We start from the raw sequence: 25,115 nt of genomic DNA, 5'->3' as shown, positions 1-25,115 counted from the left end.
TCAGCCACTAAAAGTAGTTATTCGGCATTATATTATAAGAAATGCATTATATAATATTAAAAGTAACACAAGAACTTGAAATATGGAATAATAAAGAAAAGTATAAAGTGCTAAACTTCTACAAACCCTGTTTCCATATGAGTTGGGAAATTGTGTTAGATGTAAATATAAACGGAATACAATGATTTGCAAATCCTTTTCAACCCATATTCAGTTGAATATGCTACAAAGACAACATATTTGATGTTCAAACTCATAAACTTCATTTTTTTTTGCAAATAATAATTAACTTAGAATTTCATGGCTGCAACACGTGCCAAAGTAGTTGGGAAAGGGCATGTTCACCACTGTGTTACATGGCCTTTCCTTTTAACAACACTCAGTAAACGTTTGGGAACTGAGGAGACACATTTTTTAAGCTTCTCAGGTGGAATTCTTTCCCATTCTTGCTTGATGTACAGCTTAAGTTGTTCAACAGTCCGGGGGTCTCCGTTGTGGTATTTTAGGCTTCATAATGCGCCACACATTTTCAATGGGAGACAGGTCTGGACTACAGGCAGGCCAGTCTAGTACCCACACTCTTTTACTATGAAGCCTCTTTGATGTAACACGTGGCTTGGCATTGTCTTGATGAAATAAGCAGGGGCGTCCATGGTAACGTTGCTTGGATGGCAACATATGTTGCGCCAAAACCTGTATGTACCTTTCAGCATTAATGGTGCCTTCACAGATGTGTAAGTTACCCATGTCTTGGGCACTAATACACCCCCATACCATTACAGATGCTGGCTTTTCAACTTTGCGCTTATAACAATCCGGATGGTTCTTTTCCTCTTTGGTCCGGAGGACACGACGTCCACAGTTTCCAAAAACAATTTGAAATGTGGACTCGTCAGACAACAGAACACTTTTCCACTTTGTATCAGTCCATCTTAGATGAGCTCTGGCCCAGCGAAGCCGACGACGTTTCTGGGTGTTGTTGATAAACGGTTTTCGCCTTGCATAGGAGAGTTTTAACTTGCACCTATAGATGTAGCGACCAACTGTAGTTACTGACAGTGGGTTTCTGAAGTGTTCCCGAGCCCATGCGGTGATATCCTTTACACACTGATGTCGCTTGTTGATGCAGTACAGCCTGAGGGATCGACGGTCACGGGCTTAGCTGCTTACGTGCAGTGATTTCTCCAGATTCTCTGAACCCTTTGATGATATTACGGACCGTAGATGGTGAAATCCCTAAATTCCTTGCAATAGCTGGTTGAGAAAGGTTTTTTCAATTTAAGTGGACCCTGACTTAAACAAGTTGAAAAACGTATTCGGATGTTACCATTTAGTGGTCAATTGTACGGAATATGTACTGTACTGTGCAATCTACTATTAAAAGTTTCGATCAATCAATCAATCAATCAATCAATCCCTGTAACGTATGTCTGCCCTTAGTGGGACTGTGCCAAAAATGTAATTTCAGTTTGTATGTGTCTTGTACATGTTAAAGAATGGACAATAATAAAGCATCCTGAATCCTGAACTATGTAAAGCGCTTTGAGTCACTAGAGAAAAAGCGCTATATAAATATAATTCACTTCACTAAATATCATGAGGGGTAATGGTTAGGGGGGCTGATGGACAGGCACTAAAAGCAATATATCACTGTAATTAGCATTATTAAGCATTAAATACATGTTTAAAAAGACAGGGTTAAATATTACCGCCACACTACAAGGTTGCTTGGCAACCGCCATTAAACCAGAGAAAAAGAAGAAGAAAACGAAAAAGAACAATATCTCTTTGACCATAGACATCTTATAAGTAGACACAGCATCGAGCGCTACTGCCTACTGGCCCTGACGAGACGCGGGGCCGCCATCTTGGAGTGGTGATCCGCTCCACTCAGTGCTATTCATTTAGCAGGAGCAATGAACTGTCAGCGCATTTAATCAGTGTTGGGTTAGTTACTGAAAACCAGTTACTAGTTACTTTATTTCAAAAGTAACTCAGTTACTAACTCAGTTACTTACACCAAAAAGTAATGCGTTACTGTGAAAAGTAACTATTTAGTTACTTCTTTTTTTCTTCTTTTTTTTTTAAAGCTCCCTTTTAGCCTTCATTTCAGTACTGTTATTGCACTGGAGAATAATGAAATCTGTTGATCAACTTGACATGCATTTTTATTTTCCTTTTAACATAATTAATGAAAAACAGTGCAACATAAAAAGGCATTCCTCCTTTCTTTAAACTTGGATTAATGACCATTAATAAAAAACAAGTTAAAGTGCAACATAAGAAGGCACATCATCTTCCTTGTAGTGAAATAAAGCCTGACATCTGGAGTGATGCTGCTGTCCTCCACACTTGGAGCCATGGATTGTAGAATCCTTGTTTTCAGTGGTAGGATCATTGACACAGATGGTGAAGTTTCAGTGCTCAGTAGAGGGGTTTAAGCACCTGGAGGACCTCATCTGCCACTCTCACATCATCATCAGACAGGGTGACATTTGTCTTCAGGGTGTTGTGGGTCAATGCAGAGTATATAGCTGCCTGCTGCTCCAACATATCATAAGTGGAGTTCCACCTCGTTGGGACATCATGTATGAGCTTATGAGTAGGCAGCTTTAGCATTTCTTGCTTTGTCTTAAGCACATGAGCAGCTGTTGTGCTTGGGTGGAAGTAGGAAACCTCCTTCCTGATCCTCCCAAGGAGGCGCTCCATCCTATTGACTGAGATGTGATGCCAAATTCACTACATGTGCAAAGCACCTATCTGTGGTCCCAGTCCTGCCTCATTCACTGTAATTATTTGATTTTTGGCATTATCACGTGTGACTGGGATATCTTTATCTTCCATTCCTCCACTGCTTGTGTCTACCTGCGCAAGGTGACTCTCGTAGAGGGGGCGTGTCTTCTCATCTCCCAGTTTGCTGTGATGAAGTGAGCGCTTATAGTTCCCCAGGACGTCCACCCGTCTGTCATGAGCGCAACAGATGATGCTCGGGATAGTTCATCCACAACTTTTTTCTTCTCCTGCTCATAAAGATCTGGCACAATCTTATCGCTGAAGTGGGTGCGCGACGGGATGTCGTAACGTGGCTCAAGCACGTTCAGCATGTGTTTAAAACCCTCGTTTTGCACAACAGAGTCTGCACTTATAAACACACCGATTCAATGGCGCGAGGCGTTCAAGCTCCTCCGTTACTCCGCTCGCCATGACCACGCTGTGTGGACTGAACGTGCCAACAACTTTTTTTTTGTTTGTTTCATATATCAAACCGCGGATCACGTGTGTGCCTCCCCTCCCCACACCCACACCCAGACACACACATAGACCGCGCCTCTTTTCTTCTCTCCGGCTTGTGACAGAGGAAGATTCAGAAGAACGACACCGCAGCGCTTCTGTTTCTAGCCGATACTACATCAAAAGTAACGTAAAATAACGCAGTAACGCATCATGTAGTGACGGTAACTGAGTTACTGAATATAAAAAATAACGCGTTAGATTACTAGTTACCGCCGAAACTAACGGCGTTACAGTAACGCGTTAGTCCCAACACTGCATTTAATTCATTTTACCTCACTGAATACCACTGATTTTCACGCGTTTTTTTTGTCATACGTGTAGCTATGATAAAGGACACATGTTTTGGCGTGTTTTATTATTCATAGTTTGCTTAACAGTAATAGAATATTCTTAAATGGTATAAGTGAGCAGACGTCCGAGACCAAAACTGGGAATATAATCCCAGAGAAGGGAGAAAAAACAGTCATCTTTAAATTCAAGAAACAATATAATTAGGTTATATACACATGCGTATATCCTACATCAGTGTTTTTCAACCACTGTGCCGTGAGATACAGTCTGGTGTGCCGAGGGAGATTGTCTAATTTCATCTATTTGGGTTAAAAATGTTGTTTGCAAACCAGTAATTATAATCCGCAAATAATGTGCCATTGTTGAGTGTCTGTACTGTCTGGCATACTTGCCAACCTTGAGACCTCCGATTTCGGGAGGTGGGGGCGTGGTTGGGGCGGGGGGCGTGGTTAAGAGGGTAGGAGTATATTTACAGCTAGAATTCACCAACTGGAGTATTTCATTCATATATATATATATATATATATATATGTATGAAATACTTGACTTTCAGTGAATTCTAGCTATATATATATATATATATATATATATATATATTTATTTATTTTATTATATATATAAATAAAAGAAATACTTGAATTTCAGTGTTCATTTATTTACACATATACACACACATAACACTCATCTACTCATTGTTGTACTTGAAAGTACAATGCAATACAATTCCGGGGCAATGGCACCTATCAAATACACAGTAATGAAAACACAGTTGTTCTACGAACTGTACTGTGTGTTATGAGAGTAGAGTATGTGTGTGTGTGGCCCTTTAATAGGTGACAGCATGTGAGGTGAGTGACGTCAGTGAGTGTGTGGGCAAGAGAAGAGAGGGAGCGTAGCGTGAGTGCGGGGAGGGACTAGTTGGTTTTGTGTTGGATTGGCTGTGTGCAAGCAATCAATAAAGCAAGATTTGCAACTAATCGCTGGACTCATCATTCACCCTAAAGTCGTCCGCTGTGGAGACCCACTGTTGCCCCGAGCATACATCGGCCCTGGAGAAGTGTCTCCCCTGCGCTCTTAGACTATGGTCTCGTTCTTCTGCTTCGTCTCCTTGTGTGCGCACACTGGACTCAGGTCCGCATGGAGCTGGAGGGGCGTGGCTTCCAGCTCCGGCTGAATTCCGGGAGATTTTCGGGAGAAAATTTCTTCCGGGAGGTTTTCGGGAGAGGTGCTGAATTTTGGGAGTCTCCCGGAAAATCCGGGAGGGTTGGCAAGTATGACTGTCTGGAGATCGGCAGATTTACCACGTTATACTCTTCCATACCAGTAGGTGGCAGCAGAATTGCTTGCTTTGTAGATGTCGGAAACAGCGGGAGGCAGTGTGCAGGTAAAAAGGTGTCTAATGCTTAAACCAAAAATAAACAAAAGGTGAGTGCCCCTAAGAAAAGACATTGAAGCTTAGGGAAGGCTATGCAGAACGATACTAAAACTGAACTGGCTACAAAGTAAACAAAAACAGGAATGCTGGACGACAGCAAAGACTTACTGTGGAGCAAAGACGGCGTCCACAATGTACATCCGAACATGACATGACAATCAACAATGTCCCCACAAAGAAGGATAAAAACAACTGAAATAGTCTTGATTGCTAAAACGAAGTAGATGCGGGGAATAGCGCTCAAAGGAAAACATTAAACTGCTACAGGAAAATACCAAAAAAAGAGAAAAAGCCACCAAAATAGGAGCGCAAGACAGGAACTAAAACACTACACATAGGAAAACAGCAAAAAACTCCAAATAAGTCAGGGTGTGATGTGACAGGTGGTGACAGTACACCTACTTTGAGACAAGAGCTATAGTGATGCATGCTTGGTTATGCTTTAAAGTCATATCCAACAATTGCGACAACGACTTTTTATTGTCAATATCGGCTGCTGATTTTAATTTTTTAATGATTTCTACTGGTGGTGTGCCTCCGCATTTTTTCAATGAAAAAAATGTGCCTTGGCTCAAAAAAGGTTGAAAAACACTGTCCTACATAAACAATGTAGATATCTATATCGTATACCGTCAGTCTACCCCAGGGCAGCTGTGGCTATGAAAGTAGCTTACCACCACCAGGTGTGAATGAATGATGGGTTCTACATGTAAAGCGACTTTGGGTACTTAGAAAAGCGCTATATAAATCCCAGTTATTATTATTATTATTATTATTATATATCTATAGACTGTATCTCTGTTGCTTCAGCAGCAGAGAGTTTATTCTGTCTTGACACTTTGTATTGATATTTTGTATTACATTCTTCCCTTAAATGATCATGTTTACAGTGATTGTCCATCCATCCATCCATCTTCTTCCGCTTATCTGAGGTCGGGTCGCGGGGGCAGCAGCCTAAGCAAGGAAGCCCAGACTTCCCTCTCCCCAGCCACTTCGTCCAGCTCCTCCCGGGGGATCTCGAGGCGCTCCCAGGCCAGCCGGGAGACATAGTCTTCCCAACGTGTCCTGGGTCTTCCTCGTGGCCTCCTACCAGTCGGACGTGCCCTAAACACCTCCCTAGGGAGGCGTTCGGGTGGCATCCTGACCAGATGCCCGAAACACCTCATCTGGCTCCTCTCAATGTGGAGGAGCAGCGGCTTTACTTTGAGCTCCTCCCGGATGACAGAGCTTCTCACCCTATCTCTAAGGGAGAGCCCTGCCACCCGGCGGAGGAAACTCATTTCGGCCGCTTGTACCCGGGATCTTGTCCTTTCGGTCATAACCCAAAGCTCATGACCATAGGTGAGGAAGGGAACGTAGATCGACCGGTAAATTGAGAGCTTTGCCTTCCGGCTCAGCTCCTTCTTCACCACAACGGATCGATACAGCGTCCGCATTACTGAAGACGCCGCACCGATCCGCCTGTCGATCTCACGATCCACTCTTCCCTCACTCGTGAACAAGACTCCGAGGTACTTGAACTCCTCCACTTGGGGCAAGAGCTCCTCCCCAACCCGGAGATGGCACTCCACCCTTTTCCGGGCGAGAACCATGGACTCGGACTTGGAGGTGCTGATTCTCATCCCAGTCGCTTCACACTCAGCTGCGAACCGATCCAGTGAGAGCTGAAGATCCTGGCCAGATGAAGCCATCAGGACCACATCATCTGCAAAAAGCAGAGACCTAATCCTGCAGCCACCAAACCGGATCCCCTCAACGCCTTGACTGCGCCTAGAAATTCTGTCCATAAAAGTTATGAACAGAATCGGTGACAAAGGGCAGCCTTGGCGGCGTCCAACCCTCACCGGAAACGTGTCCGACTCACTGCCGGCAATGCGAACCAAGCTCTGACACTGATCATACAGGGAGCGGACCGCCACAATCAGACAGTCCGAAACCCCATACTCTCTGAGCACTCCCCACAAGACTTCCCGAGGGACACGGTCAAATGCCTTCTCCAAGTCCACAAAGCACATGTAGACTGGTTGGGCAAACTCCCATGCACCCTCAAGGACCGTGCCGAGTGTATAGAGCTGGTCCACAGTTCCACGACCAGGACGAAAACCACACTGTTCCTCCTGAATCCGAGGTTCGACTATCCGGCGTAGCCTCCTCTCCAGTACACCTGAATAGACCTTACCGGGAAGGCTGTGGAGTGTGATCCCAGGATAGTTAGAACAGTGATTGTTTTATATGTATTTAATATGTATGCCACTTTGGATAAAAGAGTGCCAAATACTTAAACATAAACATATATAAACACTTCAAAGTCTTGATATCAGCTAAAACCACCAATCTGTTTCACTGGATTCCGAATAAAACCAAATTCTGTATTCAAGTATGACATTTTTAAATTGAATTAATTTCATTGACAAGCAATTCTATTACGGTCATACTCTCGTTTGCTAGCGGCTCCGATTTCAGTACTAGTCTGGTTTCCGCCCCCTGCACAGCACTGAAACAGCACTAGTAAAAATCACAAACGATCTCGTCCTGGCAGCTGATTCTGGTCTTCTCGCGATCCTAATCCTCTTAGATCTCACTGCAGCCTTTGACACCATTTCACACACTGTCCTCCTCCATAGATTGCACAGTATTGGCATCACAAGCACACCCCTTCACTGGTTTAGATCATATCTCTCCGACCGCACTCAGTTTGTTCAACTCCGTTCATTCAAATCCCCTCCGTCTCCCGTTTCTTCTGGTGTCCCCCAGGGCTCCGTTCTTGGTCCCCTGCTTATTATCATTCACATTCTTCCCCTGGGCAATATTTTCCCGTAAATTTAAAATACATTTTCACATCTCTCTAGCTCTACATCTCCACTTCTCTCCCTCCTTCCTCCCTTACAGACTGCCGCAGTGAACTCAAGCAGTGGTTCTCATCCAATTTCCTTCAACCCAATAGTAATAAAACCGAAATCTTACTGGCCGGTATAAAACTATTCTCGCCAAAACCAACAGCTTGTCCATTACTCTCTGCAATTCCTCTGTCTCACCCTCCTCCCAAGTCAAGAGTCTGGGTGTCATCCTTGACAGCACACTCTCCTTTCAAGCCCACATAAACAACATTACCCGGTCTGCTTACTTTCATCTTCGGAACATTAATCGTCTTCGCCCATCCCTTACCCCACATACTGCTGCCATACTAGTCCATAGCCTGGTCACCTCTCGCCTGGACTACTGCAACTCTCTCCTGTTTGGTCTCCCTCACAAGTCACTTCACAAACTTCAGCTTCTCCAGAACTCTTCAGCCCGGATAATCACCAGAACCCCTTCAATCCAGCACATCACCCCTATTCTGCAGTAACTCCACTGGCTACTGTCGGAGGCAGATATTTACATATATCCGAATTTAAGTGTTACTTCTTTAATTTCATAATCATATTACAAAACAGCTAGTGTTTTTCTTCCAATTGTGGTCTTTTGGTTGTCTGCAAAAACTGTGTGCTAACCTTGAATTTGGAATGTAAGAAAGAGAGATACTCCTTCTTCTTATCTATTCTTCTGTCCAGATGCGGAGGACAATGGGCATGTGTTTAGGCTGGAAAGACAAGACAAGGAGAGAGAGAGACTTTATAGAGGAGAAGGTTTCCATTTTTTCAGATTAGACCATCTTGGCGGCGCAATTGAATGTTCTATGCTGGACTGGTCTCAATGTATTTACAAAGCTTTGCAAATATATTACAAAATACCTATTCTGTCTCTGGTGGTTTTTCTACTCAGCTTTAAGTGTCGTAAAGAGCTTGGGAGCGACTTGTGACTTGAATTCCCTGGGAGGAACAACTGGTCCTAACGCAACACTACCCATCAAACATCGCATCCACTTTAAAATAATTCTCCTCACTTTCAAAGCCATCCATAACCTCTCTCCATCTTATCTCTCTGACCTGATCCATGTCGCCACGCCCTCACGTTCCCTAAGATCCTCTTCATCCATCCATCTCACTGTCCCTTTATTCAAACTGTCCACCATGGGTGCCTGAGCTTTCAGTCGCTCTGCCCCTCATCTTTGGAACTCTTTGCCACCAGACCTTTGCAACTTAGATTCAATATCCCTCTTCAAATCAAGACTCAAAACACACCTATTCCTGACTGCCTATCAGTGTTGGGACAAACGCGTTACAAAGTTACTATCGGCGGTAAATACTAATCTAACGCGATATTTTTTATATTCAGTAACTCAGTTACCGTTACTACATGATGCGTTACTGCGTTATTTTGCGTTATTTTTTATGTAGTATCGGCTAGAAACTGAGAAGATCTGAGTGTTTTATTGCAGAGCCTGTGAAAGAGGCGACAAGGAAGAGGCGCGCCGCGCGCTGTCTGTGTGTACGTGTGTGTGTGTGTGTGTGGGAGGGGGCGTGTCTGTGTCTACTAACAAGACGTCATGGCGAACCCCGAAGCCGAGTTTCTTAAAATTGAGATATTTTCAGTACGTTTCTTTTATCGACCACAAAGAAAAGAACATTTTAGTTGAATGTAAGTTGTGTCTTGGATCAAAGATCCTATCCTCGCAATTCAAATCTGCTGAAACAGCTACAAAAACAACATGCTTCGACGAAGCTAGTAAAGAGAGACACACTTCACCTCTACCTCCAACAGCGGCTGGATTTTAAAGAGGCACTGCACACTGAAGGTACACACTAGAGATGCGCGGTTTGCGGACACAACCGCGGAGTCTGCGGATTATCCGCGGGTCGGGCGGTTGAAATAAAAAAAAATTAGATTTTAAATAGATTCAGGCGGGTGGCAGTTAAACCAATTCGGAAATATATATACATAGTTAAATGTTGTTACCCACATACGAAAAACAAGCAGGCACCTGCAGCACGCCACAACAGAAGAAGAAGAAAAAAAGAGATGGCAACGCCGGCAGCAAACGTGGTACGCGACAAACTAAAAAAGGGAATACTAAAGACCAGGGGAAAAAAAGGCCCGAAAAGTTCAGCGTGGACTCGTTTTTATGAGGTTGTAAATCAGGATGATAGTAATGCTGGCTACGTTATTTGCAAGAGCTGCGACGCTGTTTATGTCTACGACAGTCACAAAACCGGGACATCTAACATGGTGCATCACATTTGTGCAAAACCCCGAACCTCCACAAACACCCTGAGCATGAGCAGTTTCGTCCGCCGTGATCCCAGAAGAGTGCCACAGGATGTTAAAACAAGATAGAACGCAGCTGCCTGCAGCAGTTCGAGTGGCGCGAGTGCGCTTGGAGGTGCGCTCAGCGCGGCTCCCAGATGATTGCGCACTGGTGTGCGTCTGGGCCGTGACAGCGTGGCACGCATTGAATGTCTCTGCTGCATTGGATCAGTCTCCTTTCTTTAACAGGCAAAAAGCTTTATAACCTCACTAATGCCTTGCATCGTCTATATTAGATATATAACAACGGGCGGGTGGCGGATGGCGGGCGGGTGCGGTTTTGATTAAATATTAGTTCGGGTGGATGGCGGATGGTTGACGACTTTTGTGATGCGGTTGCGGATGAAATAATTGCCTATCCGCGCATCTTTCGTACACACACTCTGTCAATTCTCTTATATACTCTTTCATTCTAGACTTCTAGAGTGTTTGATTATCACTCTAAATGTTTAGACTATAAAGTTCACAAACCTAAAGAGGGATACTAGTGGGCCAGGCTAACATTTCCTTTTCTCTAAACTAAGTGGGGAAATGTGTGTTCTGGGCTTCAGACATGATTTTATTTCAGAATTCCTTGAGATAAAAAAACGCCTGGTTAGGCTTTATGTATGTAGTGTGCCTTTCTTGGTTTACAGCTATGTTGTTATTATTCTGTTTGTTACTTATGTATGTTATGTTGCAGCTATTTAAAATAGTTTTGTCAATTTGTTCTGGTCTGAAATAAATTGGCCCTTTGAAACATATCTTTCTCTTTGTGTGTTGTATGTAGAGCACATTGCTTAGCAGAGTTCAGTGATGCAAATGCATGTCAAGTTGATCAACAGATTGTATTATTCTCCAGTGCAATAACAGTACTGAAATGAAGGCTAAAAGGGCATTAAATGGGGCCTTAAAAAAATTAAAAAATATATATAAGTAACTAAATAGTTACTTTTCACAGTAACGCATTACTTTTTGGTTTAAGTAACTGAGTTAGTAACTGAGTTACTTTTGAAATAAAGTAACTAGTAACTGTAACTAGTTACTGGTTTTCAGTAACTAACCCAACACTGCTGCCTATTCATTGTAATCATATTTTCTTCTCTATCTTTGTTGTTGTTGTTGTTTTTTATCCAATCTGATTTTATTGTTGTGATTTTGTACGGTGTCCTTGAGTGCCCAGAAAGGCGCCTTATAAATAAAATGTATTATTATTATTATTATTATTAGATAAATGCGTTAAAATGTAATATCAGAAATTATCGGTATCGTTTTTTTATTATCAGTATCGGGTTTTTTTGTTTTGTTTTTTAAAATTAAATCAACATAAAAAACACAAGATACACTTACAATTAGTGCACCAACCAGAAAAAAACTCCCTCCCCCATTTCATTCTCATTCACACATGATTGTGCGTGCTGCTGGTCCACTAATAGTACTAACCTTTAACAGTTAATTTGACTCATTTTCATTAATTACTAGTTTCTATGTAACTGTTTTTATATTGTTTTACTTTCTTTTTTATTCAAGAAAATATTTTTAATTTATTTATCTTATTTTATTTTATTAATTTAAAAAAAAAAAAGTACCCTGGCTTCACCATACCTGGTTGTCCAAATTAGGCATAATAATGTGTTAATTCCACGACTGTATATATCGGTAATTAAAGAGTTGGACAATATCGGGATATCGCATATCGGCAAAAAGCCATTATCGGACATCCCTAATTATTATTACTACTGAAGATCTTTGCTCCTTCTCAACTCTGTGGTAATATTCTTTTCACAAAATACAACCAATAGTACGTTAATGTTAAATCTTACTTGTGAAAAGTAATCCCCCGATTCCTATTTTCAACAGTCCGCTCATTTGAGCAGGAAAACGCTGAACACCAGCCCGGCATCTTTGTTTTCTACCTGTCCAACTGTCAGTTTAGGCTGCTCGCCGGCTCCTCATCACCACTTCAAGATGGCGGCCGAACATCTCGCGTCACAGCAGCCAATGCTGCGTCTACTTATAAAATGTCTATGTCTTTGACTTCCGGTATACCGTAGAAGAAGAATCCTTAATGACATTCGCTCAAGATGGCGTCGCTCGCACACTTCATGAAGTGCAAACCTGGTATCGTATTCATGTTTTTGTTTTTACTCCACATAAACCACACTTGGTTGTTTCCATTCATTACTGTAATAACCCCTTCATTGTTTAGCCAACCATGTAGTTATCGGTGAATACACAGAACATTTAATATATTAACATCATTTTTTTTAGGGTTGTTAGACGGAGGTCAGCAGTTTATTTTGACGTCTCTGAGGTTCGCGTCGAAGAAATCTGGCGGCTCCACCAAAAACCTCGGCGGGAAGAGCCCAGGCAGGAGATATGGCCTAAAGAAACATGAAGGTAGGAAAGCAACGCTTCGTTTAAATGTGTCATTTGTGGGACCCCTTTCCCAAAATCGGGTTATTAACCGTACAGGCAATTTTTGTTGTATTATTAACGGTAATTTTTTATCATATTACCGTTTTTGTCAAGGCGATATACAAACCGAAAACGCACTTTGAATCCGGTCTATGAGCAATTTATATATAAACAATAAATAATACCGTATAACAAACTGTAGCGGCTGGCTACGGGGTGTTAGCCAATGACTTTGGTCGGGGGGCGGGACTTCCGGGCGAGAGAGGGAAGTGACGTATTTTTTAAAAATGTTTTGATTGAACAACAAACATACATGTTATGTTGTACATGGCTTACTCATCTCAATTTCTGCTGTAAAAAATGTGAATGATCCACTTGACGCTCCTGTGGGGAAACTTTGCTTTGAGCAGAAAAATAGCAGGAAAATCCGCAGATTATTCCAAAATGATTGTGTGTCTTGTCTCCATACTTGCCAACCCTCCCGGATTTTCCGGGAGACTCCCGAAATTCAGCGCCTCTCCCGAAAACCTCCCGGGACAAATTTTCTCCCGAAAGTCTCCCGAAATTCAGGCGGAGCTGGAGGGGGCGTGAGTAACGTGTTGACAGCCTGTTCTCACGTCTGCTTTCCCACAATATAAACAGCATGCCTGCCCAATCACGTTATAACTGTAGAATGATCGAGGGCGAGTTCTTGGTTTCTTATGTGGGTTTACTGTTAGGCAGTTTCATTAACGTCCTCCAAGCGCGGTAACAACACACAACTACAGCAGTCAAGTTTTCGTCTACCGTAAAGCAGCCAGTATTGGCCGTAAACAGCAATGTTGTGACACTTTTAAACAGGACAATACTGCCATCTACTGTGCATGCATATGTGACCCACCCATAATGTGTCACATTTTTGTGTTGATTTATTTATTTTATTTTGTGGTTTGAATTCGTTTTTGGAGCTGTCATTCCACATTTATCAGTATTCACATTGGTCAGTAGTTTCTTCCCAATTGAATGCTATCACCTGCAGACCGGAAGTGTCTTGTCATTCTGATGAGAGCGACCAGTCTGTGAACAATTGAAACGTCCTGTGTGCTTTTTCCTCCTGTATAACAGGTTAGTTTTGGTGAATCAACTCACTGAATAATATCCATGTGATCTTTATAAGTTTAAGTACACATTCTGATGGTGGAGCCTAACTCTAAAGTGTTTGTGAATTGTAGTTTGTATTTGTGAATGAATCCAGTGCACAGCTGCAGTAATCAATACAAAATGGCGACGTGAGTACGCAATGTTTATATAGGAACTTCTGATCCTAATTCAGACTCCCAAATTAGAGCTCCCGTTTTCTTATTGATTTTATAATGTATATTTGTATAATCTGTGTGTTCTGAAATAGTGACAGAGAATAGAACAAGGATGGACAATTCAACCCTTAACTCAACAATGAGTAGATGAGTGTTATGTGTGTGTATATGTGTAAATAAATGAACACTGAAATTCAAGTATTTATTTTATTTTTATATATATATATATATATATATCTAGAATTCACTGAAAGTCAAGTATTTCTTATACATATATATATATATATATATATATATATATATATATATATATATATATATCTTAACCACGCCCCCCACCCCCCACCTCCCGAAATCGGAGATCTCAAGGTTGGCAAGTATGCTTGTCTCCTATGTAATTGCGCTCTGAAATAATGTTGTGAATGACATCTGCTGGGTCAAAACGTGGTCCCTTCCTAACAGGTATTTACCTACCAACAAAGTCAAAGAGATATCTTTTCAAATCATTCATCGTTATTGTCATACTTGCCAACCTTGAGACCTCCGAATTCGGGAAATGGGGGGAGGGGTTTATATTTTCAAGTATTTCTTATATATATATATATATATATATATATAAACAATCCGTTCATGAATGAGGATATCCGTTCGGCCACCGTGTTCAATGGAGAAGTCTGATCTACAAAATGTGCAGGCAGCATACCCCTTCCCCTTCGAGCTGTCCTGGATGAACTGAAATAATTTTTTCCAATCATTTTGGAACTTGCAAGCGTACTTCTTCTTCTTACTCGTCGTCGCCATGTCTCTTCTTCGTTCTTCTGCTTCGTCTCTGTTATGTTTTTGGACATTACTACTTGCCGTAGTTTTGAAGCAATGCATGATGGGAATGCGGATGTTGCGTGTCAGTGTATTAACGTGCCGGCTGGAATAAACACACGCTGAGAAATAGCTCAGTGCCTGCCTACTTTATGGGTTATAGATAAACCTATGGATAACGGAGACATATATAATATTCTCCTTTTCAGGTGAGAGAGGACGCTAAAGGCAGTGCCTTTAAGACACACCCCCAATATTGTTGTCCGGGTGGAAATTGGGAGAAATTCGGGAGAATGGTTGCCCCGGGAGATTTTCGGGAAGGGCACTGAAATTCGGGAGTCTCCCGGGAAAATAGGGAGGGTTGGCAAGTATGAATTGAAGAGATAGGAAGGTGAATCTATTCTAATAATTACAGTCACTTTTATTGCAGATGTTGATCCGAAATTGGAGGATAATGTCAAGCTAGCAGTGGGGTATTTGAGGGGTAGGAGTGAACTGTTTGTTCGAAATGGAAATTTTTATGGGCATATTAATTACGCACATTTGGCGATGGACAGAGAACGCAACGTAGACTTAATAATATAAATAATGGAAACAAACATACTTGTATACATGGCAATACATGTTAAACTGTAGTCCTAAATCTTAAAGGCCTACTGAAATGCGATTTTCTTGTTTAAACGGGGATAGCAGGTCCATTCTATGTGTCATACTTGATAATTTTGCGATATTGCCAAATTTTTGCTGAAAGGATTTTGTAGAGAACATCGACGATAAAGTTTGCAACTTTTGGTCGCTGATAAAAAAAGCCTTGCTTCTACCAGAGTAGCGTGACGTCACAGGTTGTGGAGCTCCTCACATCCGCACATTGTTTACAATCATGGCCACCAGCAGCGAGAGCGATTCGGACCGAGAAAGCGACGATTTCCCCATTAATTTGAGCGAGGATGAAAGATTCGTGGATGAGGAAAGTGAGAGTGAAGGACTAGAGGGCAGTGGGAGCGAGTCAGATAGGGAAGATGCTGTGAGAGGCGGGTGGGACCTGATATTCAGCTGGGAATGACTAAAACAGTAAATAAACACAAGACATATATATATATACTCTACTAGCCACAACACAACCAGCCACAAATTAATCCCGCATAACAAACACCTCCCCCCTCTCGTCCATATAACCCGCCAATACAACTCAAACACCTGCACAACACACTCAATCCCACAGCCCAAAGTACCGTTCACCTCCCCAGAGTTCATACAGCACATATATTTCCCCAAAGTCCCCAAAGTTACGTACGTGAGACTTTTTGAGACTTGTATTAGTAGGTTGCACAGTGAAGTACATATTCCGTACAATTGACCACTAAATGGTAACACCCGAATAAGTTTTTCAACTTATTTAAGTCGGGGACCACTTAAATTGATTCATGATACAGATATATACTATCATATATACTATCATCATAATACAGTCATCACGCAAGATAATCATCAGGGTGTATACATTGAATTATTTACGTGACATGCACATAGCGCAACGCACGTACGGGCAAGCGATCAAATGTTTGGAAGCGTACTCACGGTACCGTGTCTGCGTATCCAACTCAAAGTCCTCCTGGTAAGAGTCTCTGTTGTCCCAGTTCTCCACAGGCCAATGGTAAAGCTTGACTGTCATCTTTCGGGAATGTAAACAATGAAACACCGGCCGTGTTTGTGTTGCTGAAGTCGGTCGCAATACACCGCTTCCCACCTACAGCTTTCTTTTTTGCTGTCTCCATTGTTCATTGAACAAATTGCAAAATATTCACCAACACAGATGTCCAGAATACTGTGGAATTTTGCGATGAAACAGACTTAATAGCTGGCCACCATGCTGTCTCAAAATGTCCTTCACAATTCGTGACGTCACGCGCAGACGTCATCATACAGAGACGTTTTCAGCAGGATATTTGGTGCAAAATTTAAAATTGCTTTAGTAAGTGTTGCAATGTTAAAATTTCATCATTGATATATAAACTATCAGACTGCGTGGTCGGTAGTAGTGGGTTTCAGTAGGCCTTTAATGTGCAGGTTAGCCATAATAGCTATTTCATTTAGTCGTTTGACAAAATGAAACACAGCTGTCATTTCGACTATGATTTTAGAACATCAATAAACCATCACACACAATTACAATTGTCATTAGTGCTGCAAGTATATCTCTTAAAGCTGTGACCCGCTTTTAATGGGTAGCAGGTATTTGCCAAGGCAAAAAAATAAAGATAAATGCAGTGGGGTGTCGTCTCTTAATACTCCAGAAGGTGGCGACAACGCTCTGGAGTGCAATTTGAAAACGCTGTCATAAAAGACAAAGTTTGCTCATTTTAAGGTGGTGAATATAAGTGATCATCTACTAACCCCGTTTCCATATGAGTTGGGAAATTGTGTTAGATGTAAATATAAACGGAATACAATGATTTGCAAATCATTTTCAACCCATATTCAGTTGAATGCACTACAAAGACAAGATATTTGATGTTCAAACTGATAAACTGTATTTTTTTTTTGCAAATAATAATTAACTTAGAATTTCATGGCTGCAACACGTGCCAAAGTAGTTGGGAAAGGGCATGTTCACCACTGTGTTACATCACCTTTTCTTTTAGCAACACTCAAAAAACGATTGGGAACTGAGGAAACTAATTGTTGATGCTTTGAAAGTGGAATTCTTTCCATCCATCCATCCATCCATTTTCTACCGCTTATTCCCTTTGGGGTCGCGGGGGGCGCTGGAGCCTATCTCAGCTACAATCGGGCGGTAGGCAGGGTACACCCTGGACAAGTCGCCACCTCATCGCAGCCCATTCTTGTTTTATGTAGAGCTTCAGTCGTTCAACAGTCCGGGGTCTCCGCTGTCGTATTTTACGCTTCATAATGCGCCACACATTTTCGATGGGAGACAGGTCTGGACTGCAGGCGGGCCAGGAGAGTACCCGCACTCTTTTTTTACGAAGCCACGCTGTTGTAACGCGTGCTGAATGTGGCTTGACATTGTCTTGCTGAAATGAGCAGGGGCGTCCATGAAAAAGACGGCGCTTAGATGGCAGCATATGTTGTTCCAAAACCTGTATGTACCTTTCAGCATTAATGGTGCCTTCACAGATGTGTAAGTTACCCATGCCTTGGGCACTAATGCACCCCCATACCATCACAGATGCTGGCTTTTGAACTTTGCGTCGATAACAGTCTGGATGGTTCGCTTCCCCTTTGGTCCGGATGACACGATGTCGAATATTTCCAAAAACAATTTGAAATGTGGACTCGTCAGACCACAGAACACTTTTCCACTTTGCATGAGTCCATCTTAGATGATCTCGGGCCCAGAGAAGCCGGCGGCGTTTCTGGATGTTGTTGATAAATGGCTTTCGCTTTGCATAGTAGAGCTTTGACTTGCACTTACAGATGTAGCGACCAACTGTATTTAGTGACAGTGGTTTTCTGAAGTGTTCCTGAGCCCATGTGGTGATATCCTTTCGAGATTGATGTCGGTTTTTGAAACAGTGCCGTCTGAGGGATCGAAGGTCACAGTCATTCAATGTTGGTTTCCGGCCATGCCGCTTACGTGGAGTGATTTCTCCAGATTCTCTGAACCATTTGATGATATTATGGACCGTAGATGTTGAAATCCCTAAATTTCTTGCAATTGCACTTTGAGAAATGTTGTTCTTAAACTGTTTGACTATTTGCTCATGCAGTTGTGGACAAAGGGGTGTACCTCGCCCCATCCTTTCTTGTGAAAGACTGAGCATTTTTTGGGAAGCTGTTTATACACCCAATCAAGGCACCCACCTGTTCCCAATTAGGCTGCACACCTGTGGAATGTTCCAAATAAGTGTTTGATGAGCATTCCTCAACTTTATCAGTATTTATTGCCACCTTTCCCAACTTCTTTGTCACGTGTTGCTGGCATCAAATTCTAAAGTTAATGATTATTTGCAAAAAAAAAAAAAGTTTATCAGTTTGAACATCAAATATGTTGTCTTTGTAGCATATTCAACTGAATATGTGTTGAAAATGATTTGCAAATCATTGTATTCCGTTTATATTTACATCTAACACAATTTCCCAACTCATGGAAACGGGGTTTGTCCCTGTATTCCGCATTTTCCACAATTTCTTTGATAAGGAAGAAAACAAAAAAGCAGTTCACTATAGATTTGTCAGACACCAAACACCAGAAACTATGGCAGCATTCAAGTCTTAGTTATGTGCTCAAGACTGGGGGGATGTTTATACCTCCACATGAAACTTTTCTTAACATTTTCATAAAACTGTATGATAAGCACTGTCTAATTAAAAAACATGACATTAAGGACAGCACTGTTAAGGACAAACCGTGGATCACAAGGGGAATATTGAAGTCCTGCAAAAAGAAAAATTATCTTTACAGAAGACATTTAAAGCACAGAACCAAAGAAACTGAACACAAATATAAAACGTACAAAAATAAGTTAACACAAATAATAAAGCACAGCAAAATAACATATTACTGTAACCTATTAGAATAACATAAAAATAGCATCCAGGTTACATGGAAAGTTTTAAATGGTATCATTAAAAAAAAACAAGACAAATAAGGAACATCCAAGATATTTCATAGAAAATAATCAATCTATAAATGACCCTGAGGAAATAACGGATGCTTTTAACACCTTCTTTGTGAATGTTGGACCCAATTTAGCAAATTAAATTGTACAACCCGAAAACAGTGTCAAGTTTAATGAACAAACCATTCAAAGCAACTTAGAATCGTTTTTTTATTTCTCCTGTTCATGAAAGTGAAATCACGGAAATTGTAAATTCTCAGAAAAACAAGAAGTCAACAGACTGCTGTGACTTGGACTTTTCTCTGATCAAAGAAATTGTTGATTTTTTAGCTGTTCCCTTCACTTACATATGCAAAATTACTTTTTTAAAAGAAGTACTGTATTCCCAATGAAGATGAAAACGGCAAAAGTTATTCCCATCTCCAAAAGTGGAGATGAGCATCAGTTCACCAATTAAAGCTGATCTGCACAGATGTTTACCTTATGCCAATAAGTGAAGTGAAGTGAAGTGAATTATATTTATATAGCGCTTTTCTCTAGTGACTCAAAGTGCTTTACATAGTGAAACCCAATATCTAAGTTACATTTAAACCAGTGTGGGTGGCACTGGGAGCAGGTGGGTAAAGTGTCTTGCCCAAGGACACAACGGCAGTGACTGGGATGGCAGAAGCAGGGATCGAACCTGCAACCCTCAAGTTGCTGGCACGGCCGCTCTACCAACCGAGCTATACCGCCCATCTGTTCAGTATTATAACATAAAAGTGTTTGATTGTGAGGCATTAAAAGCCACAAAATGCGACGGGTCCATCAGACCCACAAACACTGGCTGAGTAACAACAATATGAACGTTGCACGGAAAATTTCTCTGCCAGTTTCTGCATCCCACAGGGATTCTTCTTTTGTGTTTCTGTGTGTGTGTGTGGTACACAGAACATCAATTTCCACACTTCTATTAGCCCCGGGTCCAGTGGACCCGGACATCTTATATGTAATAGAAATGTGTAGGGGGGGTGTATGGTGCGTGGTCATTAAATATGTATTCTGATATATGTTCTTCACAGAAAATGAGCCAAAGTCAGTGAGTCTCAGTTTGAAAAATGAATTAATTGTATCATTTTTCTTTTAATAAAAAATGAAAACGTGTCCCACAGACCTGAACACCTCACAACGTTGTTTGCTAATGCCATGGTGTCATCTTCTTGTAAAGACCACACACATCCATCACTGTGTTTTTATTTATTACATTTACACTCAGCTGGAAAGTAGGGGGAAACAATCGTAAATCAAGATTTTTATTCTCAGGCTATATCGTCCAGGAATAGCTTATAACAACAATATCACTAATACTTGGTTAAAATTCAGGTCATAAAATTTTAATGGAGTATTGTTAATTATTTTTGGATGGTTATTTAGCAGGTTTTATGGTGGAAAAAGATACAATAGACACAACGACTTCATGGCTCCCATTGGCTCTACTGTAAGCAGACTTTTATTTACGTTTATTTCCAAGTTAGAATTTCATTAAAAACATTTGTTCTTGTCTCTTTAAAAAATGATTGTAAACTGTAGGCAAAATTCCCCAAAAATGGCAATTCCTCGTCAAATTAATTCTTATTTATTTAATGTGTATTGTGTGCTATGTATTACAGTGCGGTATTTGTCTTATTTTCTATTATTATGCAAGGGTGACCATAGCACGGCGGCTAATCAAATAGATTCGTTTTTGGCACAACGACTTTTTATTGCACTTCATCTTTGACACCAACCATCAATAACACGTTTTTATTTTTGTTGTTGTGTTCAAGGTCACTTTGTTCATGCTGGAAACATCCTGGCAACACAAAGAGCTATAAGGTATCACCCAGGAGCTCATGTAAGTGAACACTTAAAAATGTTTACATTTTTGTTAATAAAAATTAGATTTTCAATATAACCTATACATTGAAAAGATATGTGTATGTATATGTATATGTATGTATATATATATAATATGTATATGTGTGAGTATGTATGTATGTATTAGGGTTGTACCGATACCTATAATTTGGTACCGGTACCAAAAAGTATATTAATACTTTTCCAAATAAAGGGAACTCAGAAAAATTTCAATATTGACTTTATTTTAACAGAAAATCTTACAATACAATAATAAAAATAACACATTGGGCTTTTCTTGTTGTACTCAAAGAAAAATGTACAATTTTCCATATTACATAAAGGTCTGCCATAATCAAGGATTAGGTTAGAATAGAACAGAAAGTTTTATTAAATGCTTCATGATTTATGGTTGCCAATTCTGGTATTTGCTTTAAGAAAAACACAATTATTAGTAAGTACTAAAAACAAAACTATGGATACAAGTACACAGATAAGACATGTACCAAGTAAAACACACATTGTTAAAGAGAAAACACAAATTGTAGCAATTTGTTACAAAATTCAGTCATTTAACTTGCATTAGTTGACGCTAATTGGGCTGTTTTAGCTCTGCTAATATTTGGCATCAAGCCAAGCAGCTGTTGTGCACATCTACATGTGCACAACAGAAGAGCTGGTTGACTTATGAAAGTAGCGGATGTGTGTTTGCGAGAATGTAAACGTTTTGGCTGAGTGACGTCCCAGAGTGCGAGGGAGCACGTGCACTGCGGAGTAGAGTGATGAACGGGTCCGGTTGAGTCCTGCAAAACTAACAATAATGCGACCAGATTGTCACGAATCGGCGGCCTCCAATTCTGACCGAAAAACGGAGCTTAGCAGACCCATTGCGGGGTAAAGTGAAGGGTGTTACCCTCGACAAAAACATCGGCCCTGTAGGGAACATCTGCTTTGTGCTTCTCTACTAGCCGAACAGCTGGAAAGGTGTAACAACAACATTATTACCTGTCACTCTTTATAACTCCTTGTGCAGATCTGAATGCTTATTAATTCAATGTTCACCTACGTTTAAAGCAAACACGTTTGGCGAGGCGTGTTTTTTAAAGGCGCCTTTATTGTTAGTTTTGAAGCCCAAATACCTCCATACTGCGCTACACCACCCTCTTTATTAACCAATAGAATTGCCGTTTTATTGCCATTCTTCCTCTCCACGACGTTATTGCTTGTATGCGCTCTGTGTGTGCATTTTGACACACTCAACTTCATGCGCCTCGGCTCTGTAGTCACCGCCGCGGAGCGACATTCGGATTAAAGAACGGAACCAGTATTTTTTAAAGGCACTATAGTAGAGATGTCCGATAATATCGGCCGATAAATGCTTTAAAATGTGACATCGGAAATTATCGGTATCGGTTTCAACCTCCTCATGCTCTCTCAGGGAGAGCATGTCCCAAATTCCAAGCTGCTGTTTTGAAGCATGTTAAAAAAAATAATGCACTTTGTGACTTCAATAATAAATATGGCAGTGCCATGTTGGCATTTTTTTTCCCATAACTTGAGTTGATTTATTTTGGAAAACCTTGTTATATTGTTTAATGCATCCAGCGGAGCATCACAACAAAATTAGGCATAATAATGTGTTAATTCCACAACTGTATATATCGGTATCGGTTGATATCGGAATCGGTAATTAAGAGTTGGACAATATCGGAATATCGGATATCGGCAAAAAAGCCATTATCGGACATCTCTACACTATAGTACTGATTTCAATTGATTAGTGTTGCAGTACTTTATTAGTACCGTACAACTCTAGTATGTATGTATGTGTGAGTATATTTATATATATATATATATATATATACAGTATGTGTGTATATGTTAATTTAAAATATGCAAACATATAATAACCCGTGATTAATTCAAATTTAAAAGTGTAATCTGATTTGAAAAATGAATAGTTTACAGTACATATTTTTATGTTGATCTATTTCCTATGTGTTTATTTACTTCATGGCGTTGTGACTAAAATGAACACTTCCAGTCAATATGGCTGACTTCCTGTGTGTTTTGGGGCATAGGTGCTTGAGGGTTTTGTGCCAGTCTGGCCTCATGACCGACATTCTTAGACTTAGACAAACTTTATTGATCCACGTGGGAAATTTTTCAGTAGCTCAGTTACAAAGGATGGAAAGGATCATGTCAAATTATAAATAAATTCCTAACACATTTCAAGTTGCATGGTGGAATCATTGTTTTTATAGTGACAGAGAATGTCTAACTCCACTTTGTTTCTCCAAAAGGTTGGCATGGGAACAAATAAGACTGTTTACGCGCTTGAGGACGGTCACGTTTGTCTCACCAAGGAGATCTACGTTCCCCCGCCCCGCAGTCCAGAGGCAAGACAAGTCATCCCCAAGCTGGCTGCGGGATCGGTACTTTACAAAACCTTTGTCAACGTGCGTCCGCTCAAGCGGGAGCCGACGTTTAAATTGGTGGGACTCTTCTAAACACAAAAAGGTGTGCTTTGTATTCATCACATAATATTGACAATGAAATTGTATTCAAATCACAGAGTTGGACTTTTCATTTTTTTCTGGCAAAAGTTGACAGAAATCAAAGTTTAACGCGGTGAGCATTTGAAGTTCTCAACTGGCTGTTTTGGTTTTGTGCGCGCAATACCTAGAAAATGTCACTAGGGGACAGTATCACTCAATCCTGCTCCCCATTCAGTCATCTCGGGTGAGTCATTGTCTTTTAAAATATGACACATTTCTTCAATTTGTGTATGTGTAATACATGTTGTACAACTTTTCCTTTGCTGTGAAGATGTATATCAACTTACCGTATTTTTCGGACTATAAGTCGCAGTTTTTTTCCTAGTTTGGCCGGGGGGTGCGACTTATACTCAGGAGCAACTTATGTGTGAAATTATTAACACATTACCGTAAAATATCAAATAATATTATTTAGCTCATTCACGTAAGAGACTAGACGTATAAGATTTCATGGGATTTAGCGATTAGGAGTGACAGATTGCTTGGTAAATGTATAGCATGTTCTATATGTTATAGTTATTGAATGACTCTTACCATAATATGTTACGTTAACATACCAGGCACCTTCTCAGTTGGTTATTTATGCCTCATATAACGTACACTTATTCAGCCTGTTGTTCACTATTCTTTATTTATTTTAAATTGCCTTTCAAATGTCTATTCTTGGTGTTGGGTTTTATCAAATAAATGTCCCCAAAAAATGCGACTTATATACAAACCCCGTTTCCATATGAGTTGGGAAATTGTGTTGGATGTAAATATAAATGGAATACAATGATTTGCAAATCCTTTTCAACCCATATTCAATTGAATGCACTACAAAGACAAGATATTTGATGTTCAAACTCATAAACTTATTTTTTTTTTGCAAATAATAATTAACTTAGAATTTCATGGCTGCAACACGTGCCAAAGTAGTTGGGAAAGGGCATGTTCACCACTGTGTTACATGGCCTTTCCTTTTAACAACACTCAGTAAACGTTTGAGAACTGAGGAGACACATTTTTTAAGCTTCTCAGGTGGAATTCTTTCCCATTCTTGCTTGATGTACAGCTTAAGTTGTTCAACAGTCCGCGGGTCTCCGCTGTGGTATTTTAGGCTTCATAATGCGCCACACATGGGAGACAGGTCTGGACTACAGGCAGGCCAGTCTAGTACCCGCACTCTTTTACTATGAAGCCATGTTGATGTAACACATGGCTTGGCATTGTCTTGCTGAAATAAGCAGGGGCGTCCACGGTAACGTTGCTTGGATGGCAACATATGTTTGCTCCAAAACCTGTATGTGCCTTTCAGCATTCATGGTGCCTTCACAGATGTGTAATTTACTTGTGTCTTGGGCACTAATACACCCCCATACCATCACAGATCCTGGCTTTTCAACTT

General features: G+C 40.8%; 1 protein-coding gene across 1 annotated transcript; it reads left to right on the top strand.

Moving 5' to 3' along the window:
• The first annotated feature begins 12,231 nt into the window (after positions 1-12,231).
• Positions 12,232-23,744, top strand: mrpl27 (mitochondrial ribosomal protein L27). Its single transcript, XM_061961231.1, has 4 exons — positions 12,232-12,304; positions 12,455-12,583; positions 21,101-21,168; positions 23,474-23,744. The coding sequence occupies exons 1-4, from the start codon at positions 12,268-12,270 to the stop codon at positions 23,678-23,680; spliced, it is 441 nt and encodes a 146-aa protein (XP_061817215.1). The 5' UTR covers positions 12,232-12,267; the 3' UTR covers positions 23,681-23,744.
• Positions 23,745-25,115: the final 1,371 nt, after the last annotated feature.

This window comes from Nerophis lumbriciformis, linkage group LG05 (assembly GCF_033978685.3).
Source record: "Nerophis lumbriciformis linkage group LG05, RoL_Nlum_v2.1, whole genome shotgun sequence".
Lineage (NCBI taxonomy): Eukaryota > Metazoa > Chordata > Actinopteri > Syngnathiformes > Syngnathidae > Nerophis > Nerophis lumbriciformis.
Note: the sequence above shows the minus strand (reverse complement) of the source record. Positions and strands in the feature narration are given on the sequence as shown.